Below are 22173 nucleotides of genomic sequence, written 5' to 3'. Positions count from 1 at the left end.
GGTCATTGGGTAGCTTATCTGTGTGGACGTTTGATAAGGACATATTTGGGTGCAACTGTATTGTACCTTTTTGATTTGGGTAGTCAGCCAGTACTCAACTATCTACCTATGTAAGTGAAGAATCGAAATTTGTTACTAAAAGGCATCTATAATGCTTATAGCAAGGAGTCAGTTTGCCCTATGGGAGAAGTGGAAATTGATAGAAAAAGATGGTTGGATAAATGCCATGCAACAATGTACATTAGCGCACTGTAACTGGAGAACAGCTGCAATAGAAATAATGCTGCATTTTTGCTTGATTTGCAGAAGTGACTGAGTTTCCTGCTAAACAAAACTCTGTTCAGAGAATAATTTGAGGGTGTTCTCATCATATCAACTTTGTATTTCTAAATAGTATTTTCCCAACTGGGATCTGTTTCACCATCTGCTGAAGGTATGAGCTTTGTCATGCAGTGCACATATAATGCCTAACGTCGTCTCCTTGCTGCACACACTTTTGCTGCATACAGAATGTTCCTCATTGCCCCTAGCTAATACTCCAAATCTTTCTACAGCAAATTCCAAACGCACCTAGGTTTTGCTTTGGTGCCATCAACAAGGTCATGTTTGCATTACCATACAGTGTTGCTCTGGATTCGAGCATCTTAACACTTTCAAGTCTCTTCCTCTTACAGACTGTTTTTCGTATTGTAACTAAAATGCACTGAGCTCACAATATTTTCTGTCCTCTTTTCCATCCCCTTCTTCCAGATGCACAATCTCCCATGCATATATATTCCTCCAACACTTAGGCCAGAATCTTCCAGCCCCCCTCCCGGGATTGGCGAGCCATTGAAATCTCAGTTCGCATTGGCGGGACCGGAAAATTCTGGCCTTAATTTCCTTATTATCTAGTTTCTTCAGTCTATCTTTCCTTCACTGGGTTTCCTTGTACTCATAATAATAATTGAGATACTGATCTGAGCCATAATTGTTTTGCTCAGTCCCCAGACCCTTAATCAAGAGTCCAATTAGAATGGCAACACCTGCTCATTCCTGGTGTATCTCAGCATGAAAAATATAATCTAAACAACCAATACACAGCCCGAGTTTGTTGGAAGCACAGCCATCATTTTGTGCCAGATAAGGATTTACCTTGAGATCAGGAAGCCAGTAAGGACACAGCAAAAAAAAATCACTGTACAGAGCCTCAGCCTCTCTAGTTTTAGCAGAGCACTCAATGGGATACAGATGTATGACACCCATTTTATACCGATCTCATGAGAAGCATCAGGCAATGTTTTGATTTTGCACTCCGCCTTGCCCCATCAGCTGGCAGAATAATTTTTTTTGTGCATCTTTCAACAACTCATCCAAGAAATGCATCAGGACATTGCCTATCCACAGTTTTTCTTTCTATCAAATTTATTTTTCTTTTCTGAAGAATACACTGACTTTGTTAGATACAGTTCCAGTCAGTGAATTTCACCCACCCCTTCCTTGTAGCTGATCCATTATTAATGTGCAAGATTAGGCTGTGAGTTTTTAGTAAGATATTCAATCGGGGGAGGAGCATTGCGATCAAACTCAATTCTGTCTATACATACGCACTTCATCAGGGGATAGCAACCAGTAGTGAGAAGGCTCACTGATTTCTGTTTACCTTACCTGTCATCCTAAAATAAAATTGAAACTTTCCTGCTGCCTTTCAAAGCAACTTCGTGTTGGAAAATATTGTTGGATTGATCTCACTGATCTCTAATGGGGTTTTTCAGTTCTCATTGGTTTCCTTTGCATGTTATCTTCTGGCCCTGTTGCCTCTTCACTTGACAATGTGCTTTGTGTACTCTGGCACCTGTTTGACACTGGAGCTTTGGAAACATCTGGCTTAGTGACTACTATTCAGGAAGACATTTTTAGTCTTGAGGTCTGTTGTTTTTGTATATCATAATTTGAAACAGAGCAGTGTTTGGTGCTGATGCCTACTATTCACAATTTGCATCAGGTCCTTGCAAAAATTATGCAGTGCTTTCTCTTTTATGGTGTAGATTTGCATTTTTAAAAATTGCTTTTTCTTCCTCCCCACAACTAAATTCATTTCTGTATTTGGGCTGATGGAAGAGGGCAGGTCTACAAAAGGAGTGGCTGGAGGAAGCAGATTGTGGAATGTTCATGGGCAAAGCTGTAAACACTTCTGAAGAGGTGTCTGCCTAAGACCTGGGTTTCTGCCTGTTCTTTTAATTAAACTTGGGATTCCATTCTTAAGCTGACTTGTGTCTGATTTTTATTCAATTGCCTGTGAGATAATGAGAAGATAATTTGTCCACTACCCTCATCTTGGAATCAGAGACTGAAATTCATGATGCCAGAGGAGGAGTGCAAGTTCAACTCACAGTTTCTGCTACAACAAAAACAAAAATACCTGGAAAAACTCAGCAGGTCTGACAGCATCTGCGGAGAGAAATACAGTTGACGTTTCGAGTCCATATGGCCCTTCATCAGAACTAAGGAAATAGAGAAATGAGGTGAAAGAGAAGCTGGCTGAGGGAGGTGGGACAGGTAGAGCTGGATAGAGGGCCAGTGATGGGTGAAGGCAAAGAAGAGATTGCCAAAGATGTCATAGACAAAAGGACAAAGGGGTGTTGACGGTGGTATTATCTAAGGAATGTGCTAATGGGGACATTAAGGGTAGAAAGCAGGACGAGCAAGTGGGAGATGGCCCTAGAGGGGGTGGGGTGGGGGGCAGGGATCGAAATGGGCTAAAAGGTGGAGGTAAAACAATAGATCGAAATAAATTTAAAAATAGGTGGGAAAAGAAAAATATATTTGTAAAAAAAATTATAAATTATTGGAAAAAGGGGGATCGGAAAGGGGGTGGGGATGGAGGAGAGAGTTCATGATCTGAAATTGTTGAACTCAATATATTAAGTCCAGAAGGCTGTAAAGAGCTTAGTCGGAAGATGAGGTGCTGTTCCTCCAGTTTGCGTTGAGCTTCACTGGAACATTGCAGCAGGCCAAGGACGGGCATGAGGGCAGGGTGGTGTGTTGAAATGGCAAGTGACGTGGAGGTCTGGGTCATGCTTGCTAACAGATGGAAGGTGTTCCGCAAAGCGGTCACCCAGTCTGTGCTTGGTCCCTCCAAAGTAGAGGAGACCGCTTTGGGAGCAGCGAATGCAGTAGACCAAATTGAGTGAAGTGCAAGTGAAGCGCTGCTTCACTTGAAAGGACTGTTTGGGCCCTTGGACGGCGAGGAGGGGGGAAGTAAAGGGGCAGGTGTTGCACCTTCTGCGGTTGCTTGGGAAGGTGCCGTGGGAGAGGGTTGAGGTGTAGGGGGTGATGGAGGAGTGGACCAGGGTGTCCCGGAGGGAACGATCCCTGTGGAAAGCTGCCAGGGAGGGTGAAGGGAAGATGTGTTTGATGGTGGCATCATGCTGGAGTTGGCGGAAATGGCAGAGGATGATCCTTTGAATGCGGAGGCTGGTGGGGTGATAAGTGAGGAGAAGGGGGACCCTAACATGGTTCTGGGAGGGAGAGGAAGATGTGAGGGCGGATGCACGGGAGATGGGCCGGACACGGTTGAGGGCCCTGTCAACCACCGTGGGTAGAAAACCTCTCGGTTAAGGAAGAAGGAAGACATGTCAGAGGAACTGTTTTGGAAAGTGGCATCATCAGAACAGATGTGACGGAGGCGAAGGAACTGAGAGAATGGGATGGCTTCCTTACAGGAAGCAGGGTGTGAGGAGCTGTAGTCGAGGTAGCTGTGGGAGTCGGTAGGCTTGTAATGAATATTGGCGGACAGTCTTATCACCAGAAATTGAGACAGAGAGGTCAAGGAAGGGAAGGGAAGTGTCCGTGATGGACGACGTGAAAATGATGGAGGGGTGGAAATTGGAATCAAAATTAATAAATTTTTCCAGATCCAGACGAGAGCATGAAGCAGCACCGAAGTAATCATCGATGTACTGGAGAAGGAGTTGTGGAAGGGGGCCTGAGTAGGATTGGAACAAGGAATGTTCCACATACCCCATAAAGAGACAGGCATAACTGGGGCCCATGCGGGTACCCATAGCCACACCTTTTATTTGGAGGAAGTGAGATGAGTTTAAGGAGAAATTGTTCAGTGAGAGAACAAGTTCAGTCAGACGGAGGAGAGTAGTGGTGGATGGGGATTGTTCGGGCCTCTGTTCGAGGAAGAGGCGGAGAGCCCTCAGACCATCCCGGTGGGGTTTCTGCTACCAGGCTCTCCATTTAGCAGCCCTAAAGCATAAAGGGGAGTAATGAGAATGAGAAGTGCTGGATTATTTTTCAGCTATGCGTTATATTTAAATTTTAGAACATTTCTTGAATGATTTAAGGGTCATTCTATCCATTATACTGCTAACCATATGGCATGGGAGAGAGAGCCACACGACCGTCCCATGAAATGTCATGATATCTTACCGTGTTCAGGTGCTTTAAGTATCACTGGAATTTTTTTTTTGCCACCAGAATCTGGCTTTATTTCTGATATATGGCAGAAACTCCATGTAAGCATACAGACCTGACTGAGCGAGTAACATGCATTTTTTTTATTCGTTCGTGGGATGTGAATGTCACTGGCCAGGCCAGCATTTATTGCCCATCCCTAATTGTCCTTAGAGAGGCATGTAAGAGTCAACCACATTGCTGTGGGCCTAGAGTCACATGTAGGCCAGACAAGGAAAGGACAGCAGATTTCCTTCCCTAAAGGACATGGTGAACCAGATGGGTTTTTACGACAATCAGCAATAGTTTCATGGTTGTCATCAGACTTTTGAATTTATTGAATTCAAATTTCACTATCTTCTGTGGTGGGATTTGAGCCCGGGTCCCCAGAGCATTGTCCTGGGTCTCTAGAATATTGTCAGTAACAATACCAAATTGCCACTGCATATGATGGCTCTTCAACTGTCATTGGAACATTTCTCAAAGCATCAGTGGTTGATTTTTTTAAAATGGAATGCCATATTCCCAATATTGTACATACTATTTGTGGATGAAAAAGCTTTAGTTTAAATTTTTTTTTTTGACTTTTCAGGCTGCTTCACATGACGTCCCCATACGTCTCACTCTGCAGCCTCTCTCTAAATCTGCACTGGTAAGTTTGCTGAAAGTTGGTGGAAAAACTAAGGTTTGGGGAAAAGAAGTGTTGTAGAATATCTGGACAGGGAGCCAGGATTATGTAAAATCACCTGTGCCACAATCACATCAACTGTTCTGCAGTCATTGCTGTAGGTTTTATGTTTGTGTAAGTCATACAGCTGTGCAACAATGGTGACTATTACCTAATTATTTTTATTCTGTTTTTCCATTACCCATTTCAATCTTTAAATAAATAATTTGAAATGCTTATGAAATTATGAAATGTTTAGACTCAGTACTAATTCTTAATTGCACCAATGCATAATTGTTACTGAATTTATACCTAAATAGTTTGGATCAGTCTAGTAGCAGTTACAAATCAAAGAATGCTAAGGCAGCCATATCTCTTAAGATTTCTGCTGTTATGCGATTCACCTCTTGGGTGTTTACATTTGTAATTAAGGGAACTAGTTAAATGTCTGATGTAGACTATAATAATGTACATTTATATGGCATCTTTTTATTATAGTATTCATAGTAGATTTGACACATTGGTTAACCGATCTGCATGAGCTTGAAAGGAGCAGGTTGTGCAGTTGAATTGTAGTAATATTCACCAACATGTAAATTGTGTAGTCAATGCATACGTTTCAGTAGAGCTAGTTCCTTCTGTGTTTGAGATATTTGTAAATCCAATTATTTTTCCTCAGTGCTGTTTGGTAATTAATTTGTAATTCAGTAGTTCAGCTGTGGTTGTCTTATATATTTTGAAAGGAAATTTTTACCATTGCTGTTACTACATGTAAAGCTTTACAGGGTTTGTCTTTTAAATTTTTATACTAAGATACCATCTGAAAACTCTTTCAGTATATTTAGCTGTGTAGAACTATTATTTCAAAAAGTTTTCAATTTCTCGTTTGGTTGACAGCTTTGTCTCACCTTTTTAATTGCCCATATTAAAATATGGGTCATATTCAATTGCCAAGCTCTTTCAGGGAAGTTATTAGGACAAAAGTCAATACAGATCATTGATAAAGAGAAAAGGAATACATCTAGGTAAAAATGAGATTGTGTGGTGTGGGAGGATTCCCCTTTCCCAGAATGTCACGATGATCTGTTATTCCTGCATCCTGCTGTTCAACAGGGAAGAAATAGAATTATAGAATGGTTACAGCGCAGAAGGAGGTCATCCAGCCAGTCATATCCATGCCGACTCTCTGCAAGAGCATTTTAGCTAGTCCCGCTTGGAGGCTTTTTTCCCATAGCTCTGCAATATTTTTCCCTTTAGCTGCTTACCACTTCCTTTTGAAAGCTGCTGTTCTGATGAAAAAATCATGAAAACATAAGAACATGAAAAATAGGAGCACGAGTAGGCCATTCAGCCCTTTTGAGCCCACTCCGCCATTCAGTGAGATCATGGTTGACTTACTTCAACACCATTTTCCTGCACTTTCCTGTATTGCTTGATGTTTTAATATGTAGAAATCTTTTGATCTCAACCTTGAACATAGTCAGTGACTGAACCTCCACATCCCTCTGGAGGCAGAGAATTCCAAAGATTCACCACCTTCTGAGTGCAGAGATTCCTCCTCATCTCAAGCCTAAATGGCCTACCCTTATTCTGAGACTGTGTCCCTGGGTTCTAGACCCCCCAGTCAGGGAAAACATCTTTCCTGCATCTACCCTGTTAAGCCATATAAGAGTTTTATATGTTTGAATGAGATCACCTCTCATTCTTCTAAACTCCAGAGAATAAAGGCCCAGTCTACTTAATCTTTCCTCATATGACAATCCCTCCATCCCAGGAATTAGTTCTATATGCTTACCATAGAGGGATGCACTCCCTCTATGGCAAGCATATCTTCCCTCTAGGTAGAGAGACCAAAACTGCACACAATACTACAGGCTCTATATAATTGTAGTAGGACATCTTTATTCCTATACTTAAATCCTTAACCTGAAATATTAATGCTTCTTTCTCCATAGATGCTGCCTGACCTACTGAGTATTTCCAGCATTTTCTGTTCTTTTTTCAGTATCGCGTATACCTTTTTGTCAATCTGCCCTGACACCTTGAACTATTTGTGCATCTATATCTCCAGCTGTCTCTGTTCCCGCACCCACTTAGAACCTTTATTTCATATGTTCTCTCATTCTTCATACCAGAATGTATCACTTCACTCTTCTCTGCATTAAATTTCATGTGCAAATAGTTAAAAACAGAGGCAAAGTGTTCATTCGCTACCTCAGCCTTGCCTTTTGCTTCCATATATAGGGGTTTCCTTTTTTCAGCCCCCACTCTGCCGCCCCACCCCTGCATTACTGCCTGTTTAGTATTTATATGGCTGTAGAGGACTTTTGGATTTCCTTTAATGTTTGCTGCCAATCTCTTCTCATTCTCTCATTTCCTTTCTCACTCCCCCTCTTATCTTTCAGTGTTCAGACTGATTCTCACTTGTATTATCTACCTGACACCTGTCATACGCATGCTTTGCCTCTGTCATCTTACTCTATCTCCTTCGTTATTCAGGTGACTTTGGCTTTGGTTGCCCTGCTTTTCTCCTTTGAGTGAATGTTCCTTGACATTAGCCAAACCATTATGTTGAAGGCAGCACATTGTTTAACTACAATGTTGCCTGCCAGTCTTTGATTTTAATTTGCCCGGAGCAAGTCCGTTCTCAACTTGCTGAAATGGTCCCTTCTGTAAGTATTTTTACTCTTTGTCCTTTCCCTTTTCCATATTTAATCTAAACCTTGATCACTGTAACCTAAATCTTCCTCCACTGACACTTTATCCACTTGACCCAACACATTCTCCAGAACCAGATCCAGCAATGCCTTCTTCCTTGTTAGTGAGGAAATGTACGTCTCATGAAAATTTCTTGGAATACATTTCAGAAACTCTTCCCTTTTCTGCCCTCTATGCTATTACAATTCCAATCTATATTAGCATAATTAACATCCTCCATTATCACCACTATATAGTTCTTGCACTCTATGTAATTTCCTGCAAATTTGACCTGCCACATCTTTCCCACTGGTTGGCGGGCTATGGAATGTACCCAGTAGTGTAATGGTACCACAACAGATTCTTAACTCTAACCAAACATAATCTGTCTTCAATCCCTCCAGGACATTATCTTTCCAGCAATGTAATATGTCCCTTAACAGTGTCATTACGCAACCCCCCCCCCCCCCCCCCGCCTCTTTCCTGAACACCTCCTGTCCAGGAATATTTAGTGTCCAGTTGTGCCCTTTTTTGAGCCATGTCTGTTTAAATTTGAAGCATTATGGAACATTAGGATTCATTGTTTATGTGGTGTGACCACATAATCAGCTATGGTTACAAGCACTCACTTTCCGTATATCAAACTACTCTTGGTTTGCTTCAATTATGTAAATTCCTGACCGGCCACAACTTGTAGGCTTCAACAATATGGTTTAGCTGTATTTCGTATGGCTTTTGTTGCCTCAAGTCATTGCTATGATAACTAGTTTCTTGAGTGTCTTGCACTGCCATATGAGAATTAAATATAGTAAGATTTTTTTATTGAACCACACTTAACCATATCATATTTCCTTTTAATAATTGAAAAAAAACCTGAATTTGACTGCTGCTGCTATAGATACAGGAAAGGTTATAAACTCCATCAATGTTCTTGTGTATTGCTGAAAAAAGAGACATGTCTAAGCTTTTCATCTTGCAGTCTTCAGTACACTCACAAGAATACCAGCATAAGTGGAAAACAGCAATTTATACCGTATGTGAAGAGTGCTGATTGGTGGGCAAGTGGCATTGCCTTGGCAAATGTACCAGTGATGGTGACTGACAGTTGACTGCTAAGCATTGTTTGAAATTTAAACCACGCAGCTTGAACCTGATTGGTCAAAGCATTGCCCTGAGGAATGAGTCATTGAATGGCTGTCACATATTTTGTTTAGCTGAAACAGGCGCAATGTATGTACATGTTCTTTCTGTCTGTGAAGAACAGGGCCCTGTGTATTAATATATGTATCTTCTAGTACACACATGCACCACGCTGTGAGTCTAACTGACTCTTTTAAATTGGTTGTCAATGCGATTTTTAGCACACCAAGGATTATTTAGCAAATGTTGTTCAATCGCGGAATCAAACCTAATGTTGGACACTGTTTTGAGTTTTGCAAGCACGGGCTGGTTGGGTAGGGTCTGTACCCTGCCCTTTCCGAACAGCGGCTGGGCCATGTTGTTTTATACGATCTGCCATTCTTTGGGACATCCGGCCTACATACCTAGCATCACACTGGCACTGAAATTCATATACCACGTTACTCATTTGTGTGATAGGTAGATGGCAAATACCACTCGCTGCTGCATAGTAGGAGTCTGAATTGGATCTGTTGCTCAACATGACCAGACAGTCTTGTTCGAATGTAAGCTAATAAAATGCTTGCTGGACTTGTGTAAGAGCTACCACATGAAATATATGACAGGGTTCATCCTCACTGCTTGCTACGTCCGCCTGTGTATGGGCTGCCCAAGACGCACACAAATGATGTCCTTCTATGTCCCATCTTATCTATGACCGGCTCTGCACAAAATGAATGGCCAAATGGTTGGGCAAATTGTTACAACCAATTTTGTCCAAGTTTTCCACTTAAACGGTGAAGGTCTCCTTCACATTTGTGAAGGCCATACAGAACTTGCATATTAATAGCAATGCTGTGTCCATGTGCTCATTTGACATTGCTAGCCTATTCACCCATGTTCTACTTAAGGAAGCCATAGATATTTGTGCTGTAGCACTATATCATAGCGACATAGACCTGCCACCAATTCATTGAACTTATGAACTCGGCAACACACTCAGTTGAGTTCAGATTTAATAATACCATGTATGCCCAAATAGATGGTGTTGCCATGGGTTCCCTCTAGCCCCGGTTCTCGCAAACACCTTTGTTGGGTTCCATGAGAAACGTGTCTTCGATGGAGTGACACCTAACCTCCAACCCCTCGTGCATATGATAAGTTTGCTACATTTAAACCTGAAGCTGCATGTAACGATTTCCTATGCAGTATCAACACGAGTGGTATTTGTCACTAACAGGATGCTGCGGTCAAGCCAAAAAGATGTCTGCCTATCTCACAAATGAGGAATGTGGTATATGACTTACAGTGCAAGTGTGATGTATGTAGGCCATATGTCCTAAAGACTGGCAGATCGTAAAAAACAGCATGTCCCAGCTGCTGTTTGCAATGGGCAGTGTACAGACCATACCCAACCAGCCCATGCTTGCAAAACTCAAAACACAGTTTCCAGTATTAGATGTGATTCCGTGATTGGACAACATTTGCTAAATAATCCGCGGTGCGCTAAGAATTACGCTGCCAACCAATTTAAGATTGTCAGTCGGGCTCGCAGTGCGGCGCTTTTGTGTGTGCTGGAAGCTACATTTTTTCATACATAGGACCCTGTTCTTTGCAGACAGAAAGAACATGTACATACATTATGCTTGTTTCATTACACTAAACAAAATAAGTGACAGCCATTTGCTAACTCCTCCCTCAGGGCAATGCCTTGACCAATCAGGGCCAAGCTGTCTGGTTTAAATTTCAAACAATGCTTGGCAGCTAACTGTCAGTCACATCACTGGTGCATTCTCCATGGCAATGCCACTTGCCAACCAATCAGCACACTCTTAACATGCAGTCTAAATTGCTGTTTTCCCTTTATATTGGTATTCTTGAGTGTCCTGATGAGTGCAAGGCGGAAAGCTTACACATGTCTATTTTCTTCAGCAATATTCAAGGACATTTGGTAGTACAGAACTTATGGCATGACAATGGAGTTCTGAAAACCTGAGCTCCGGAATGAATGAGCCATGTCCTTAGCTAAACAATTCTAGTACATCTGCAACATTACCTATACCTGTCAATGTGGAAAATTTGCCCAGTTGTGTCTTGTCCACAAAAAAAAGCATAAATCCCACCTGGTGGTTACTGCGCTTTCAGTCTACTCCCAAACATCAGGAAAGTGATAGGAGTCATTGACATTGCTATGAAGTATTACTTAGTCACTTAGTATCTTACTAATGCTCAGTTTGTGTTCTACCAGGATCATTCAGCCCCAGATCTCATTAGAACCTTGGCCCAGAATGGGGATAAGATCTTAATTCCAACTCTATACAATCTGGCACAAATACTACATTGTGTTTCCATAAAAATACTTGTTTGTTAGATGCCAATTATTTCAATCCCAGACCGTTACTGCAAGAGTTTCATACTATAACGCTCCAATCTCAACTGCCTTCAGCTGCTTCATCAATGACCTTGCCTCCATCATAAAGGCAGAAGCGGGGCTGTTTGTTGACAGTTTGCAGTGTTCTGCTCAGTTTGCAGTTCTTAAGATGATAAAGTAATCCATGCTATCATGCACCAACACCTGGACAATATTCAGCCTTGGGTTGATGAGTGTCAAGTAACACGTGTGACTGACAGTGGCCATCTCCAATAAGAGTGAGTCTAACCACCACCTCATGACATTCCATGGCATTACCATTACCAGGTCCCTACTGATAACATCATGGGGATCACCATTGATCTAAAAACTCAACAGGGCCAGCCAAAACTGCACGTACTGCTCAAGGTGCGATTTAACCAAGCTTCTATACGATTGAAGCAAGACTTCACTACTCCTGTACTCAAATCCTCTTGCGATATCATTCCATCAGCCTTCCTAATTGCCTATTGCACCTGCGTGTTGGCTTTCAGTGATATGTACAAGGAGACCCAGGTCCCTTTGTACATCTACTTTCTAATCTCTTACCATTTAGGAAATACTCTGCACATCTGTTCCTTTTACCAAAGCAGATAACCTTACATCTTTCCGCATTGTATTCCATCTGCCATGTTCTTGCCCACTCACTAAGTCTGTCCAAATCCACCTGTCTCTGCTTTACATCTCCTTCATAACATACATTCCCGCCTAGCTTTGTGCCATCAGCACACTTGGAAATATTACCTTTGGTCCCCACATCCATATCATTGATATATATTGTGAACAGCTGGGGCCTAAGTACTAATCCTTGCAGTACCCCACTGGTCACAGCCTGCCAATGCGAGAATGACCATGGACTCTTACCTTCGTCATCAGTCTCCTATGTGGGATCTTATCAAAAGCCTTGCTGAAGTCCAAGTAGACTACGTTAAATGCATTGCCCTCATCTACACACCTGGTCACCTCTTTGAAAAATTCAATCAAATTGGTCAGACATGACCTCCCCTTAACAAAACCATGCTGACTGTGATTAATCCCTGCCTCTCCAAATGTAGATTAATTCTGTCCCTCAGAATTGCTTCCAGTAGTATTCCCACCACTGAGGTTAGATTGACTGGCCTGTAGTTCCCTGGTTTATCCCTTCCTCCCTTCTTGAATAACGGTACCACATTGGCTGTCCTCCAGTCCTCCGGCACCTTCTCCTGTGGCCAAAGAGGTATTGAAAATTATTGCCAGCGCCCCTGCTACCTCCTCCCTTGCCTCACTCAACAGCCTGTGATACATTTCATTCTGGCCTGGAGATTTATCTACTTTTAAGCCTGCCAGACCACTTAGAACCTCCTCCCTTTTTATGCTAATTTCTTAAATTATATCACAGTCCTTCTGCCTGATTTCCATACGTCATCCCTCTCACTTGTGAACACCAACACAAAATATTCATTTAGAACCCTACCTATGTCTTCTGGCTCCACATACAGATTACCACTATGGTCCTACTCTTTCCCTAGTTGTCCTTTTACTCTTAATGTACTTGCAAAATAACTCTGGATTTTCCTTTATTTTACCTGCCAATGTTTTTCATGCCCCCTTTTTTGCTCTCCTAATTTCATTTTTAAGGTCCCCCCTACACATTCTATACTTCTCTAGGGCTTCCGCTGTTTTGAGTCCTCAGTATCTGCCATAAGTCTCCCTTTTTCTCTTTATCCAATCCTGTATATCCCTCGACATCCAGGGTTCCCTGGATTTGTTGGTCCCACCCTTTGTCTTTACTGGAATATGTTGGCCCTGTACACACTCTATTTGCTTCTTGAATGAGTCCCACTGCTGTGATGCAGATTTACCTAAAAGTAGCTGCTCCCAGTCCGCTCTGGCCAAATCGTATCTAATCTTATTAAAATCGGCCTTCCCCCAATTTAGAACTCTGATTTCTGGCTCATCCTTGTCCTCTTCCATAATAACCTTGAACCTAATGGAGTTATCACTATCTGCAGAATGTTCCCCCACTGATACCTCTACCTCCTGCCTGGCTTCATTTCCTAAAATTAAGTCCAGGATCGCCCCCTCTCTTGTAGGACCTTCTACGTACTGGCTTAAAAAGCTCTCCTGGATTCATTTTAAGAAGTCCGCTCCCTCTAAACCTATCACACTATGACTAACCCAGTTAATGTTGGGGAAGTTGAAATCCCCCACTACTACTACCTTATTATTTTTACACTTCCCTGAAATTTGCCTACATATCTGCTCTTCTATTTCTCTGACTGTTTGGGGGCGTATAATACACTCTATCGAATGTGATTAAATAAGAACATAAGAAATGGGAGCAGGAGTAGGCCATTTGGCCCCCTCAAGCCTGTCCCGCCATTCAATAAGATCATGGTTGATCTGCCCCAGGCCTCAACTCCTCTTTCATGCCAGCTCCTCATTAGCCCTCAATTCCCCAATATTTCAAATATCTATCTACCTCCTCTTTAAATAGTTTCAATGATCTAGCCCCCACAACTTCCTCAGGTACAGAATTCCAGACATTCACTACCCTCTGAGAGAAGAAATTCCTTTGCATCTCAGTTTTAAATGAACGTCCCCTTATTCTGTAACTATGTCCTTTAGTTTGAGATTCCCCCACTAGTGAAAACATCATCTCAACATCTACCCTGTCAAGCCTCCTCAGAATCTTGTTCTTTTCAATAAGATCACCCCTCATTCTTCTAAACTCTAATGAATAAAGGCCTAACCTGTTTAGCCGTCCTTAATAAGTCAACCCCTTCATCCCAGGAATCGGCCTAATGAATCTCTTTTGATCTGCCTCCAATGTCAGTATATCCTTTCTTAAATACGGGGACCAAAACTGTACACAGTACTCCAGGTGCTGCCTCACCAACACCCTGTACAGTTGTAACAAGACTTCCCTATTTTTAAACTCTAACCCCCTAGCAATACAGGCCAAAATACCATTTGCCGCCTTAATTATTTGCTGCACCTGCATGCTAACTTTTTGTGTTTCATGCACAAGAACACCTAGATCTCTCTGTGCTGCAGTTTTTTGGCGTCTCTCTCCATTTAAATAATAGTCTGCCTTTTGATTCTTCCTACCAAAGTGCATGACCTCACACTTTCCTACATTATACTCCACCTGCCAAGTTTTTGCCCACTCACTCAACCTATCTATATCCCCTTGCAGATTCCTTATGTCCTCATCACAACATGCCCTCCCTATTTTTGTATCATCAGCAAATTTGGATACATTACACTCTGCACCCTGCTCCAAGTCATTAATATAGATAGTAAATAATTGAAGCCCCTGGACTGATCTCCACTAGTTACATCATTCCAACCTGAAAAAGATCCATTAATCCCGACTCTGTCTTCTGTGTGTTAGCCGATCCTCAATCCATGCTAATGCATTACCCCGAATACCGTGAGCTCCTATCATGTGCAATAGCTTTTTATGTGGCACCTTATCGAATGCCTTCTGGAAATCCAAATACACTACGTCTACCGGTTTCCCTTTATCAACTCTGCTTGTTATATCCTCAAAGAACTCTAGAAAATTTGTCAAACATGGTTTCCTTTTCGCAAAACCATGTTGACTCTGTTTGATTGTGGTAAGCTTTTCTAAATGTCCTGCTAATACTTCCTTAATAATGGATTCTAGCATTTTCCCAACTATAGATGTTAGGCTGACTGGCTTATAATTTCCTGCTTTTTGTCTCCCTCCCTTCATGAACGGGGGCATCACATTAGCGATTTTCCAATCTGCTGTGATCCTCCCAGTATACATCAATGCTTTACAGAATCACAGCTGTTACAGTGCAGTAGGAGGCCATTCGGCCATCATGTCTGCGCCAGCTCTCTGAGCAATTCATCTCGTGCCATTTCCCCATCTTCTTCCTGTAATCCTGTACATAATCCCTCTTCAGATAACAGTCTAATCCCCTTTTCAATGCCTTGATTGAACCTGCCTTCACCACACTCTCACACAGTGCATTCCAGATTTTAACCACTCGCTGCATGAAAATATTTTTCCTTGTGTTGCTTTTTGCTTCTTTTGCCAGTTACCTTAAATCTGTGCCCCCTCATTCATGATCTTTCCACTAGTGGGAAGTTTTTCTACTCTGTCCAGACCCCTCATGATTTTGAACACCTCTATCAAATCTCCTCTTAGCCTTCTCTTCTCCAAGGGAAAAAAATTCCCGACTTTTCCCACCTAGCTTCGTAACTAAAGTTCCTCATCCCTGGAACCGTTCTTGTGAATTTTAGCTGCACTCTCTCCAGTGCCTCCACATCTTTCCTAAAGTGTGGCACTCAGAACTGGATCAATACTCCAGCTGAGCCCATCTAGTGTCTTTTAATCACCTTGCTCTTCTACTCTATGCCTCTGTTAGTAAAGCCTAGGATACTGTATGCTCATTAACTGCCCCCTCAATCTTTCCTGCCACCTTCAATGACTTATGAACATCTTTGTAAATACATTTTGATCATAACTAAATAACTGCCAAGCCTCTTTTTAAAGTAGCTAATTAATATGTAGCATTAATTACTCTGGATAAAAATTTGCTCTTCGTAATAGTTAATCAGAGTGGGGGCATAGGAACGTTACGCTGAAGTTTGGGGCTGGAGTATACAGCTGTTTAGTCAGTTTCACCACTGTAGCTGGTAAATGTAAGCAGCAATTGAAGAAGCTCTATTGGCTTTGTGTAATGGTGAAGCTGCCTGAAAGGACTTAGTCACAGGTAATTGCACTTTAAGGTCAAGCAGCTGCTTAAACTGCACAAAACAATCAGAGCACTCGCTATGGTTTAAACAGCACCTTTATAATGAATGCATGTGTTAATGTCAAATGGAATGCACCACCTCAATGTAGGGGCTTCTGAGAGAATTAGGGACAATGTAAATGGTGCTGACTATATCTGTAATATTTGAAAGCTTGCATATTTGCCGCGGATCACAAACATTTGTTTAATGCTGAAAAGAGAGACGTGTTGCCAAAGCTTTTCATCTTGCATTCAACAGGACAAATACGAGAATGCTAAATTTCAAACGAGCACAACAATTTATATTACAGGAGAAAAGAATGCTGATTGGTTGGCAAATGGACTCTGTCTGAAGAGTTGCCATGGAGAATGCAACGTGGAGCTAAATGCTCCCTATGCTTCAGAGTAATTCAAAAAAGACGCAAAGCTTGAACATTCATCAGAATTGAAGAGAAATAGAAATGAGGTGAAATATAAGCTGTTTAAGGGGGGTGGGGACAGGTGGCGCTGGATCCAGCTCCACAAGTCCCCACCCCCCTTAAACAGCTTATAATTCACCTCATTTCTATTTCTCTTCAATTCTGATGAAGAGTCATACAGACTCGAAACATTAACTCTCTTCCTCTCCACAGATGCTGTCGGACCTGCTGAGTTTTTCCAGTTATTTTTGTCTTTGTTTCAGATTTCCAGCATCTGCAGTATTTTGCTTCTATCAAAGCTTGAACATATTCCTTTTGTTTGCGGGGAACAGGTTCCTGCTTGTAAATGTATGTCACTTCTAGCAGGTGTAAATGAGCCACATTATGAGCTCGACTGATTATCTTAAATTGGTTGTTAGTGTAGCTATTAGCACACTCAGGATTGTTCTACAGTGCTGCCCAATCGCGGTATTACATCTAACAGACATTTTGTTTTGCGTTTTACAAGCATGGGCTATTTGACTACAGTCTGAATTGTACCCATTATGAGCGGTTGGAGGAATATGTTACATATGAAAGACGAACGTACAAGATAAGAGCAGAAGCAGGCCATTCGGCCCCTCAAGCCTGCTCTGCCACTCAATAAGATCATGACTGATCTGTTTCACATTCCCATCTACCCCCGATAACCTTTGATTCCCTTGCCTAACAAGAATCTATCTGCCTCGTCTTTAAAATATTCAATGACCCCGTCTCCACTGCCTTCTGAGGCAGAGTGTTCCAAAGTCTCTCAACCCTCTGAGGGAAAAAAAATTCTCCTCATATTTGTCCTAAAAGGGCAACCCGTAATTTTAAAACAGTGCTCCCCAGTTCTGGACTCGCCCACAAGAGAAAACATCCTTTCCACGCCCACCTTGTTGAGACCGTTCAGGACCTTTTATACTTCATTCAGGTCACCCCTCACTCTTCTAAACTCCAGCTCAGTTTGTTTAACCTTTCCTCATAAGACAACCCGCTCATTCCAGGTATCAATCTAGTAAAGCTTCACTGAACTGACTCCAAAGCATTTACATCCTTCATTAAATAAGGAGACCAAAATTGCACACAGTATTCGAGATGTGGCCTCACCAATGCCCTGTATAACGGAAGCATATTACATCCTTACTTTTATATTCAGTTCCACTCGTAATAAAGAATAGCATCCAGTAGCCCTCTTGATTACTTGCTGTACCCGCATACTAACTTTTTGTGACTCATGCACTAAAACACCTAGATCCCTCTGCACCTGAAAATTTTGCAGTTGTTCTCTGTTTAAGTAATATTTTCTTTTTCATTCTTTCTGCGAAAGTGAACAACTCACATTTTCCCACATTATACTCCATCTTGTTTGATTTGATCAGCCATTTGTTAGGATATGTACTTGGCATCGCACCGGACACACATCCATACACAATGTCTGTTTAGACAAATAAACATGTGTTTCGTCTTGTTTTCTTTTGGACTGAACAGACTATTTTGAACCAATGCTTTAAAATAGAAAAATTTGCAAATTTAATTTTTAAATAATCAGCCTCATTAGGAATAAAAAGAGAAAATGCTGGAAAAACTCAGCAAGCCTGACAGCATCTGTGGAGAGAGAAACAGAGTTAATGTTTCAAGCCTGTGTGACCCTTCTTCAGAGCTAAAGAGTAGAAATTTGATGAAATCTGTAGTTCTTTGACACTAAACTTCTGTGGCAGGGCCTCATGAGAGAAATTAGAGCAGTATCTTGGCTGGCTTGAGTAGGGCAGAATTTTACAGACCTGCTGAGCTTTTCTAGCATTTTCTGTTTTTATTTCAGATTTCCAGCATTGGCAGTATTTTGCTTTTAGCCTCATTAGGAATTTTGCCATATAGGTTTCTGCGAATTAAAAATTAATTTGATATAGCAAGTTCTCCTTTGGATCCCTGTTGTTAAGGCCAACACAAAATGACCCAACGCTTTTAATCAATTTAAGCTGTAGTAGTCTCACGGCCTTGTTAAGGTTGTAGCACAAAGCCAACAAATATATTTTCATTTGACAAATTACTCCTGTCCCTTTTATTCCCCTCATTTACTTGACACCTGTGCTTTTTTTTTGTTGCAGATAATTCCATTTATGTGGAGCCAGTTTTGGCTCTCTCTTATTGAACTTTTCACGTAATATATTGTAGCTCCTCTTGTGCACATGTGTTGAAATTCCATATATGCCCAAAAGTGAAAACACACAATGTAATTTAAAATAAAATATCCAGAAATAAGCCAACGTTTGGGCCACCATGCAATTAAACCGAACAGGCGCCAGAAACAATGGTGTTCAATCTAAAAGTGAATGTTAGGTAATTGCTCACCAGCAGCACATAATGCCAAGTATGTTAGGGTTTCAAACCTGCAGTTCTTTGACACTAAACTGCTGCGGCAGGGCCTCATGAGAGAAATTAGAGCAATATCTTGGCTGGCTTGTAATAGGGCAGAAGTTTACAGCCCCATTGTGGTAGGGGTGGGGCCATAAAATGTAGCAAGCCGTTCAAAAGTCCATTGACTTCAGTGGGACTGTAAAATTCCGCCCATAAACTTGTGTTGGCTGATAATGAACCATGTAGATGTGGGACAGGTCAGTTCTGCTGTTGGTTGCAGAGGGTGTACGACAGGGGTATGAATCCTTTTGAAACAGTCGGGCAGGGCTGTGTATCACAATTACTGAATGGGAAATCAATAATTAAATCAGTTTTGAAAAAGAATCATAATGGAATATCATGTTAATTCCCAATCTAGTTGCATTTTTAAGCCCTTAGGCCTTGCAATTTCCAGCAAACAGGATTGTTGGGCAGGAGGGAGAGTGACAGCTTCTCTCTGACACAGAGTAACCTTCCAGTAACTTGTCCACCAAAAAACTGCTGACTGAAATAGGAGCCAGACTTGATGATGTTACTACCTTTTGAGCTCTCGGCACCTCTTCAACAGTCAGGTATATAAATCTTTAAAAATCCAAAACAACTTTTGACTTAGGATTTCAGCTTTGTCACAAGGCACCTTCCTTCACTTCCTACCTTCTGTCATTATGTATCCCTGAGCAGAGAGAGAATATGAAATAAAGTTTACAAGTTTAAAGGAGATATAGGAGCAGAGGCACCTGGGTGTGTATGTGCATAATCATTGAAGGTGGCAGGACAGGTTGAGAGAATGCTTGATAGAACATATGGCATCCTGGGCTTTATAAGTAGAGGCATAAAGAAGGTTATGTTAAAACTGTAGTAAATGCCTGGTTCTGCCTCAACTGGAGTATTGCTTCCAGTTCTGTGCACCACACTTTAGGAAGGATGTGAAGGCATTCGAGAGGACTCAGAAAAGATTCATAAGAATCATTCCAAGGATGAAAAACCTCAGTTATGTAGAAAGATTGGAGAAGTTGAGATTGTCCTCCATGGGGAAGAAAAGCTTGAGAGGAGATTTGATAGTTACTCGAAATCACGAGGGGTCTGGACAAAGATATATAGGGAAAAAACGTTCCCAATGGTGGAAGGATTGAGAACCATAGGGCACAGATTTAAGATAATTTGCAAAAGAAGCATTGGAGATATGAGGAAAAAACTTTTGCATGCGGTTAGGACCTAGAATGTGGTGGAAGCAAGTTCAGTTGCGGCTTTCAAATGGGAATTGGATCATTATCTGAAAAAGAATTACAGGGTTATGGGAAAAAGGCAGGGGAGTGGCACCAGGTGAATTGCTTCTTCAGAGGGACAGCTCAGACACCACAATTCAGATGGCTTCCTGCTGTGCTATAACCATTCTATGATTCATCTTATGATTTCCTATTTCGGGCAAATGCCTTTTTGCAAAAACGCACTAAATGTTTTCATCAAAATAACTAAGTGTGCAGCCTGTTCCCAATAAGCACAGATCAGCTGTTACTTTTTGTCAAATGTCCAATTCATAAACTCTGTCCCGTGTTTTTCAAAGGGTTGCTGCCTTTCAATTATCCTGTAGTCCTGTCCTTTGTCCTTTATGACCTCAACCTTGAGAACACTAACTAGCAATTATTTTTCTTTCTCCCTTCTCCCTCTCATCCCTTACTCTTATGTTTTTTGCTCCTTTTGTTGTCGTAGACGTGTGCGGGATGGGGTAAGAGAGAATGGTAGCGGGAGAAGATATATTCCTGTCTTCTTCAGATTTGAACTAAAAGTGTTGAAGATACCTGAGGTAAATCCTGATTGGTGGAGAAGAGGAGTACTGCTCGGAGATGGAGGTTTATGTAAACCCTAATATCACTCACTTTACTCAAGTTTGGCACGACCAAGAGCAAGAGTGAAATGAAATTTCTGGATTTCGGCCTGCAGGTTGTTAAACATGTCAATTTTAAGTCAGTTCAATCTGGAAAATTTTTGGAAAACTGAATTGCTAACTGTAGCCAGATTCAGCTAATTGAAACTCATCCTGTAGTAGACTAACTAACTCTTCCATTTATCACAGCCAACAGTAATATAATATTTAATATTTGCTGTCGCTCTCATTATACATAGGACACTTATGCTTTACAGAGCAGTCTGAATTTACCAGACATTGCAAAGTGGCACTTGGATGGCTTTTGTCTCTGCTATAGAAGAAGAGGCACTGAAATCTCAGTAATTACATACATAGTTCTAGTATTTTGATTCATGCCTAAGCCAAAATCTCCAACTTCAAACTAAAATACTGTAGATTTCTCTTTGTATGGCATGTATGAAATGGAGTACGTGTCTTAATCTATTTTGAATAGGTGAACTCTTTTAACGATTTGTGTTGCTTACTGGAGGAATGATGGGTATTAAGTTTTGAAAAGTTTTTAGCATGTGTGAAATCCTGAGTTTTTATATGCCTCAAAAACGGTTTGAGAAAGAGAACTGCACCAAGTGTGTTTAAGATGGAAACTGCTACCCAGTGACAGCATGTCCCTTTAGTAAGGTGACCTTGATTATTACAGCTGAAGGTGTAAGTTCAAAGTTGAATGACCCATTGTGACAGGGGCAAGAGTCAGCAACTAGTGGAGGAACTGAACATGCAGTCCAAGTTAAAATCAGGAGTAGTTTTTAAGTTTGAATCCACTGAAGACTGTACTGTTATGCAGGGCTTGTTTGCAGAAATGTCATTTAGCTGAATGTTTTGTCAAGGAAGAATTTATCAGAAATGTAGACCATGTTATCTTGGCTTAGGTTACTGTTGTGGAGAATAAGGTTGCATTGTAATGTTAGAGGAAGGCGGTGGCTTAGTGGTATTATCGCTGACTAGTAGAGACCAGGGTAATGCTCTGGGGACCTGGATTCGAATCCCACCATGGCAGTTGGTGAAATTTGAATTCAATAAAAATCTGGAATTAAAAGTCTGACGACGGCCCTGAAAACATCACCGATTGTCATAAAAACCCATCTTGGTTCACTAATGCCATTTAGGGAAGGAAATCTGCCGTTCTTACCCGGTCTGGCCTACATGTGACTCCAGACCCACAGCAATGTGGTTGACTCTTAAAAAAAAACCCCAAACGAGCAATTAGGGATGGGCAATAAATGCTGGCCTAGCCAGTTATGCCCACATCCCATGAACAAAGGTAAAAAAAATGTTTCCTCGAACAGAGGCCCGAACAATCCCCATCCACCACTACTCTCCTCCGTCTG

At 41.5% G+C, this 22173-nt stretch overlaps 1 protein-coding gene across 1 annotated transcript in view; it reads left to right on the top strand.

The window, feature by feature from the left end:
- Positions 1 to 22173, top strand: part of LOC144680774 (nuclear receptor coactivator 7-like) — a 131060-nt gene that overhangs the window by 37935 nt on the left and 70952 nt on the right. The window contains exon 3 of the mRNA XM_078542152.1: positions 5036 to 5095. Coding sequence (XP_078398278.1) covers positions 5036 to 5095 — 60 coding nt within the window. The remainder of the gene's footprint in view (positions 1 to 5035; positions 5096 to 22173) is intronic.

Source organism: Cetorhinus maximus, chromosome 5, assembly GCF_964194155.1.
Source record: "Cetorhinus maximus chromosome 5, sCetMax3.hap1.1, whole genome shotgun sequence".
Classification (NCBI taxonomy): domain Eukaryota; kingdom Metazoa; phylum Chordata; class Chondrichthyes; order Lamniformes; family Cetorhinidae; genus Cetorhinus; species Cetorhinus maximus.
This window is presented reverse-complemented; position numbering and strand designations above follow the sequence as displayed.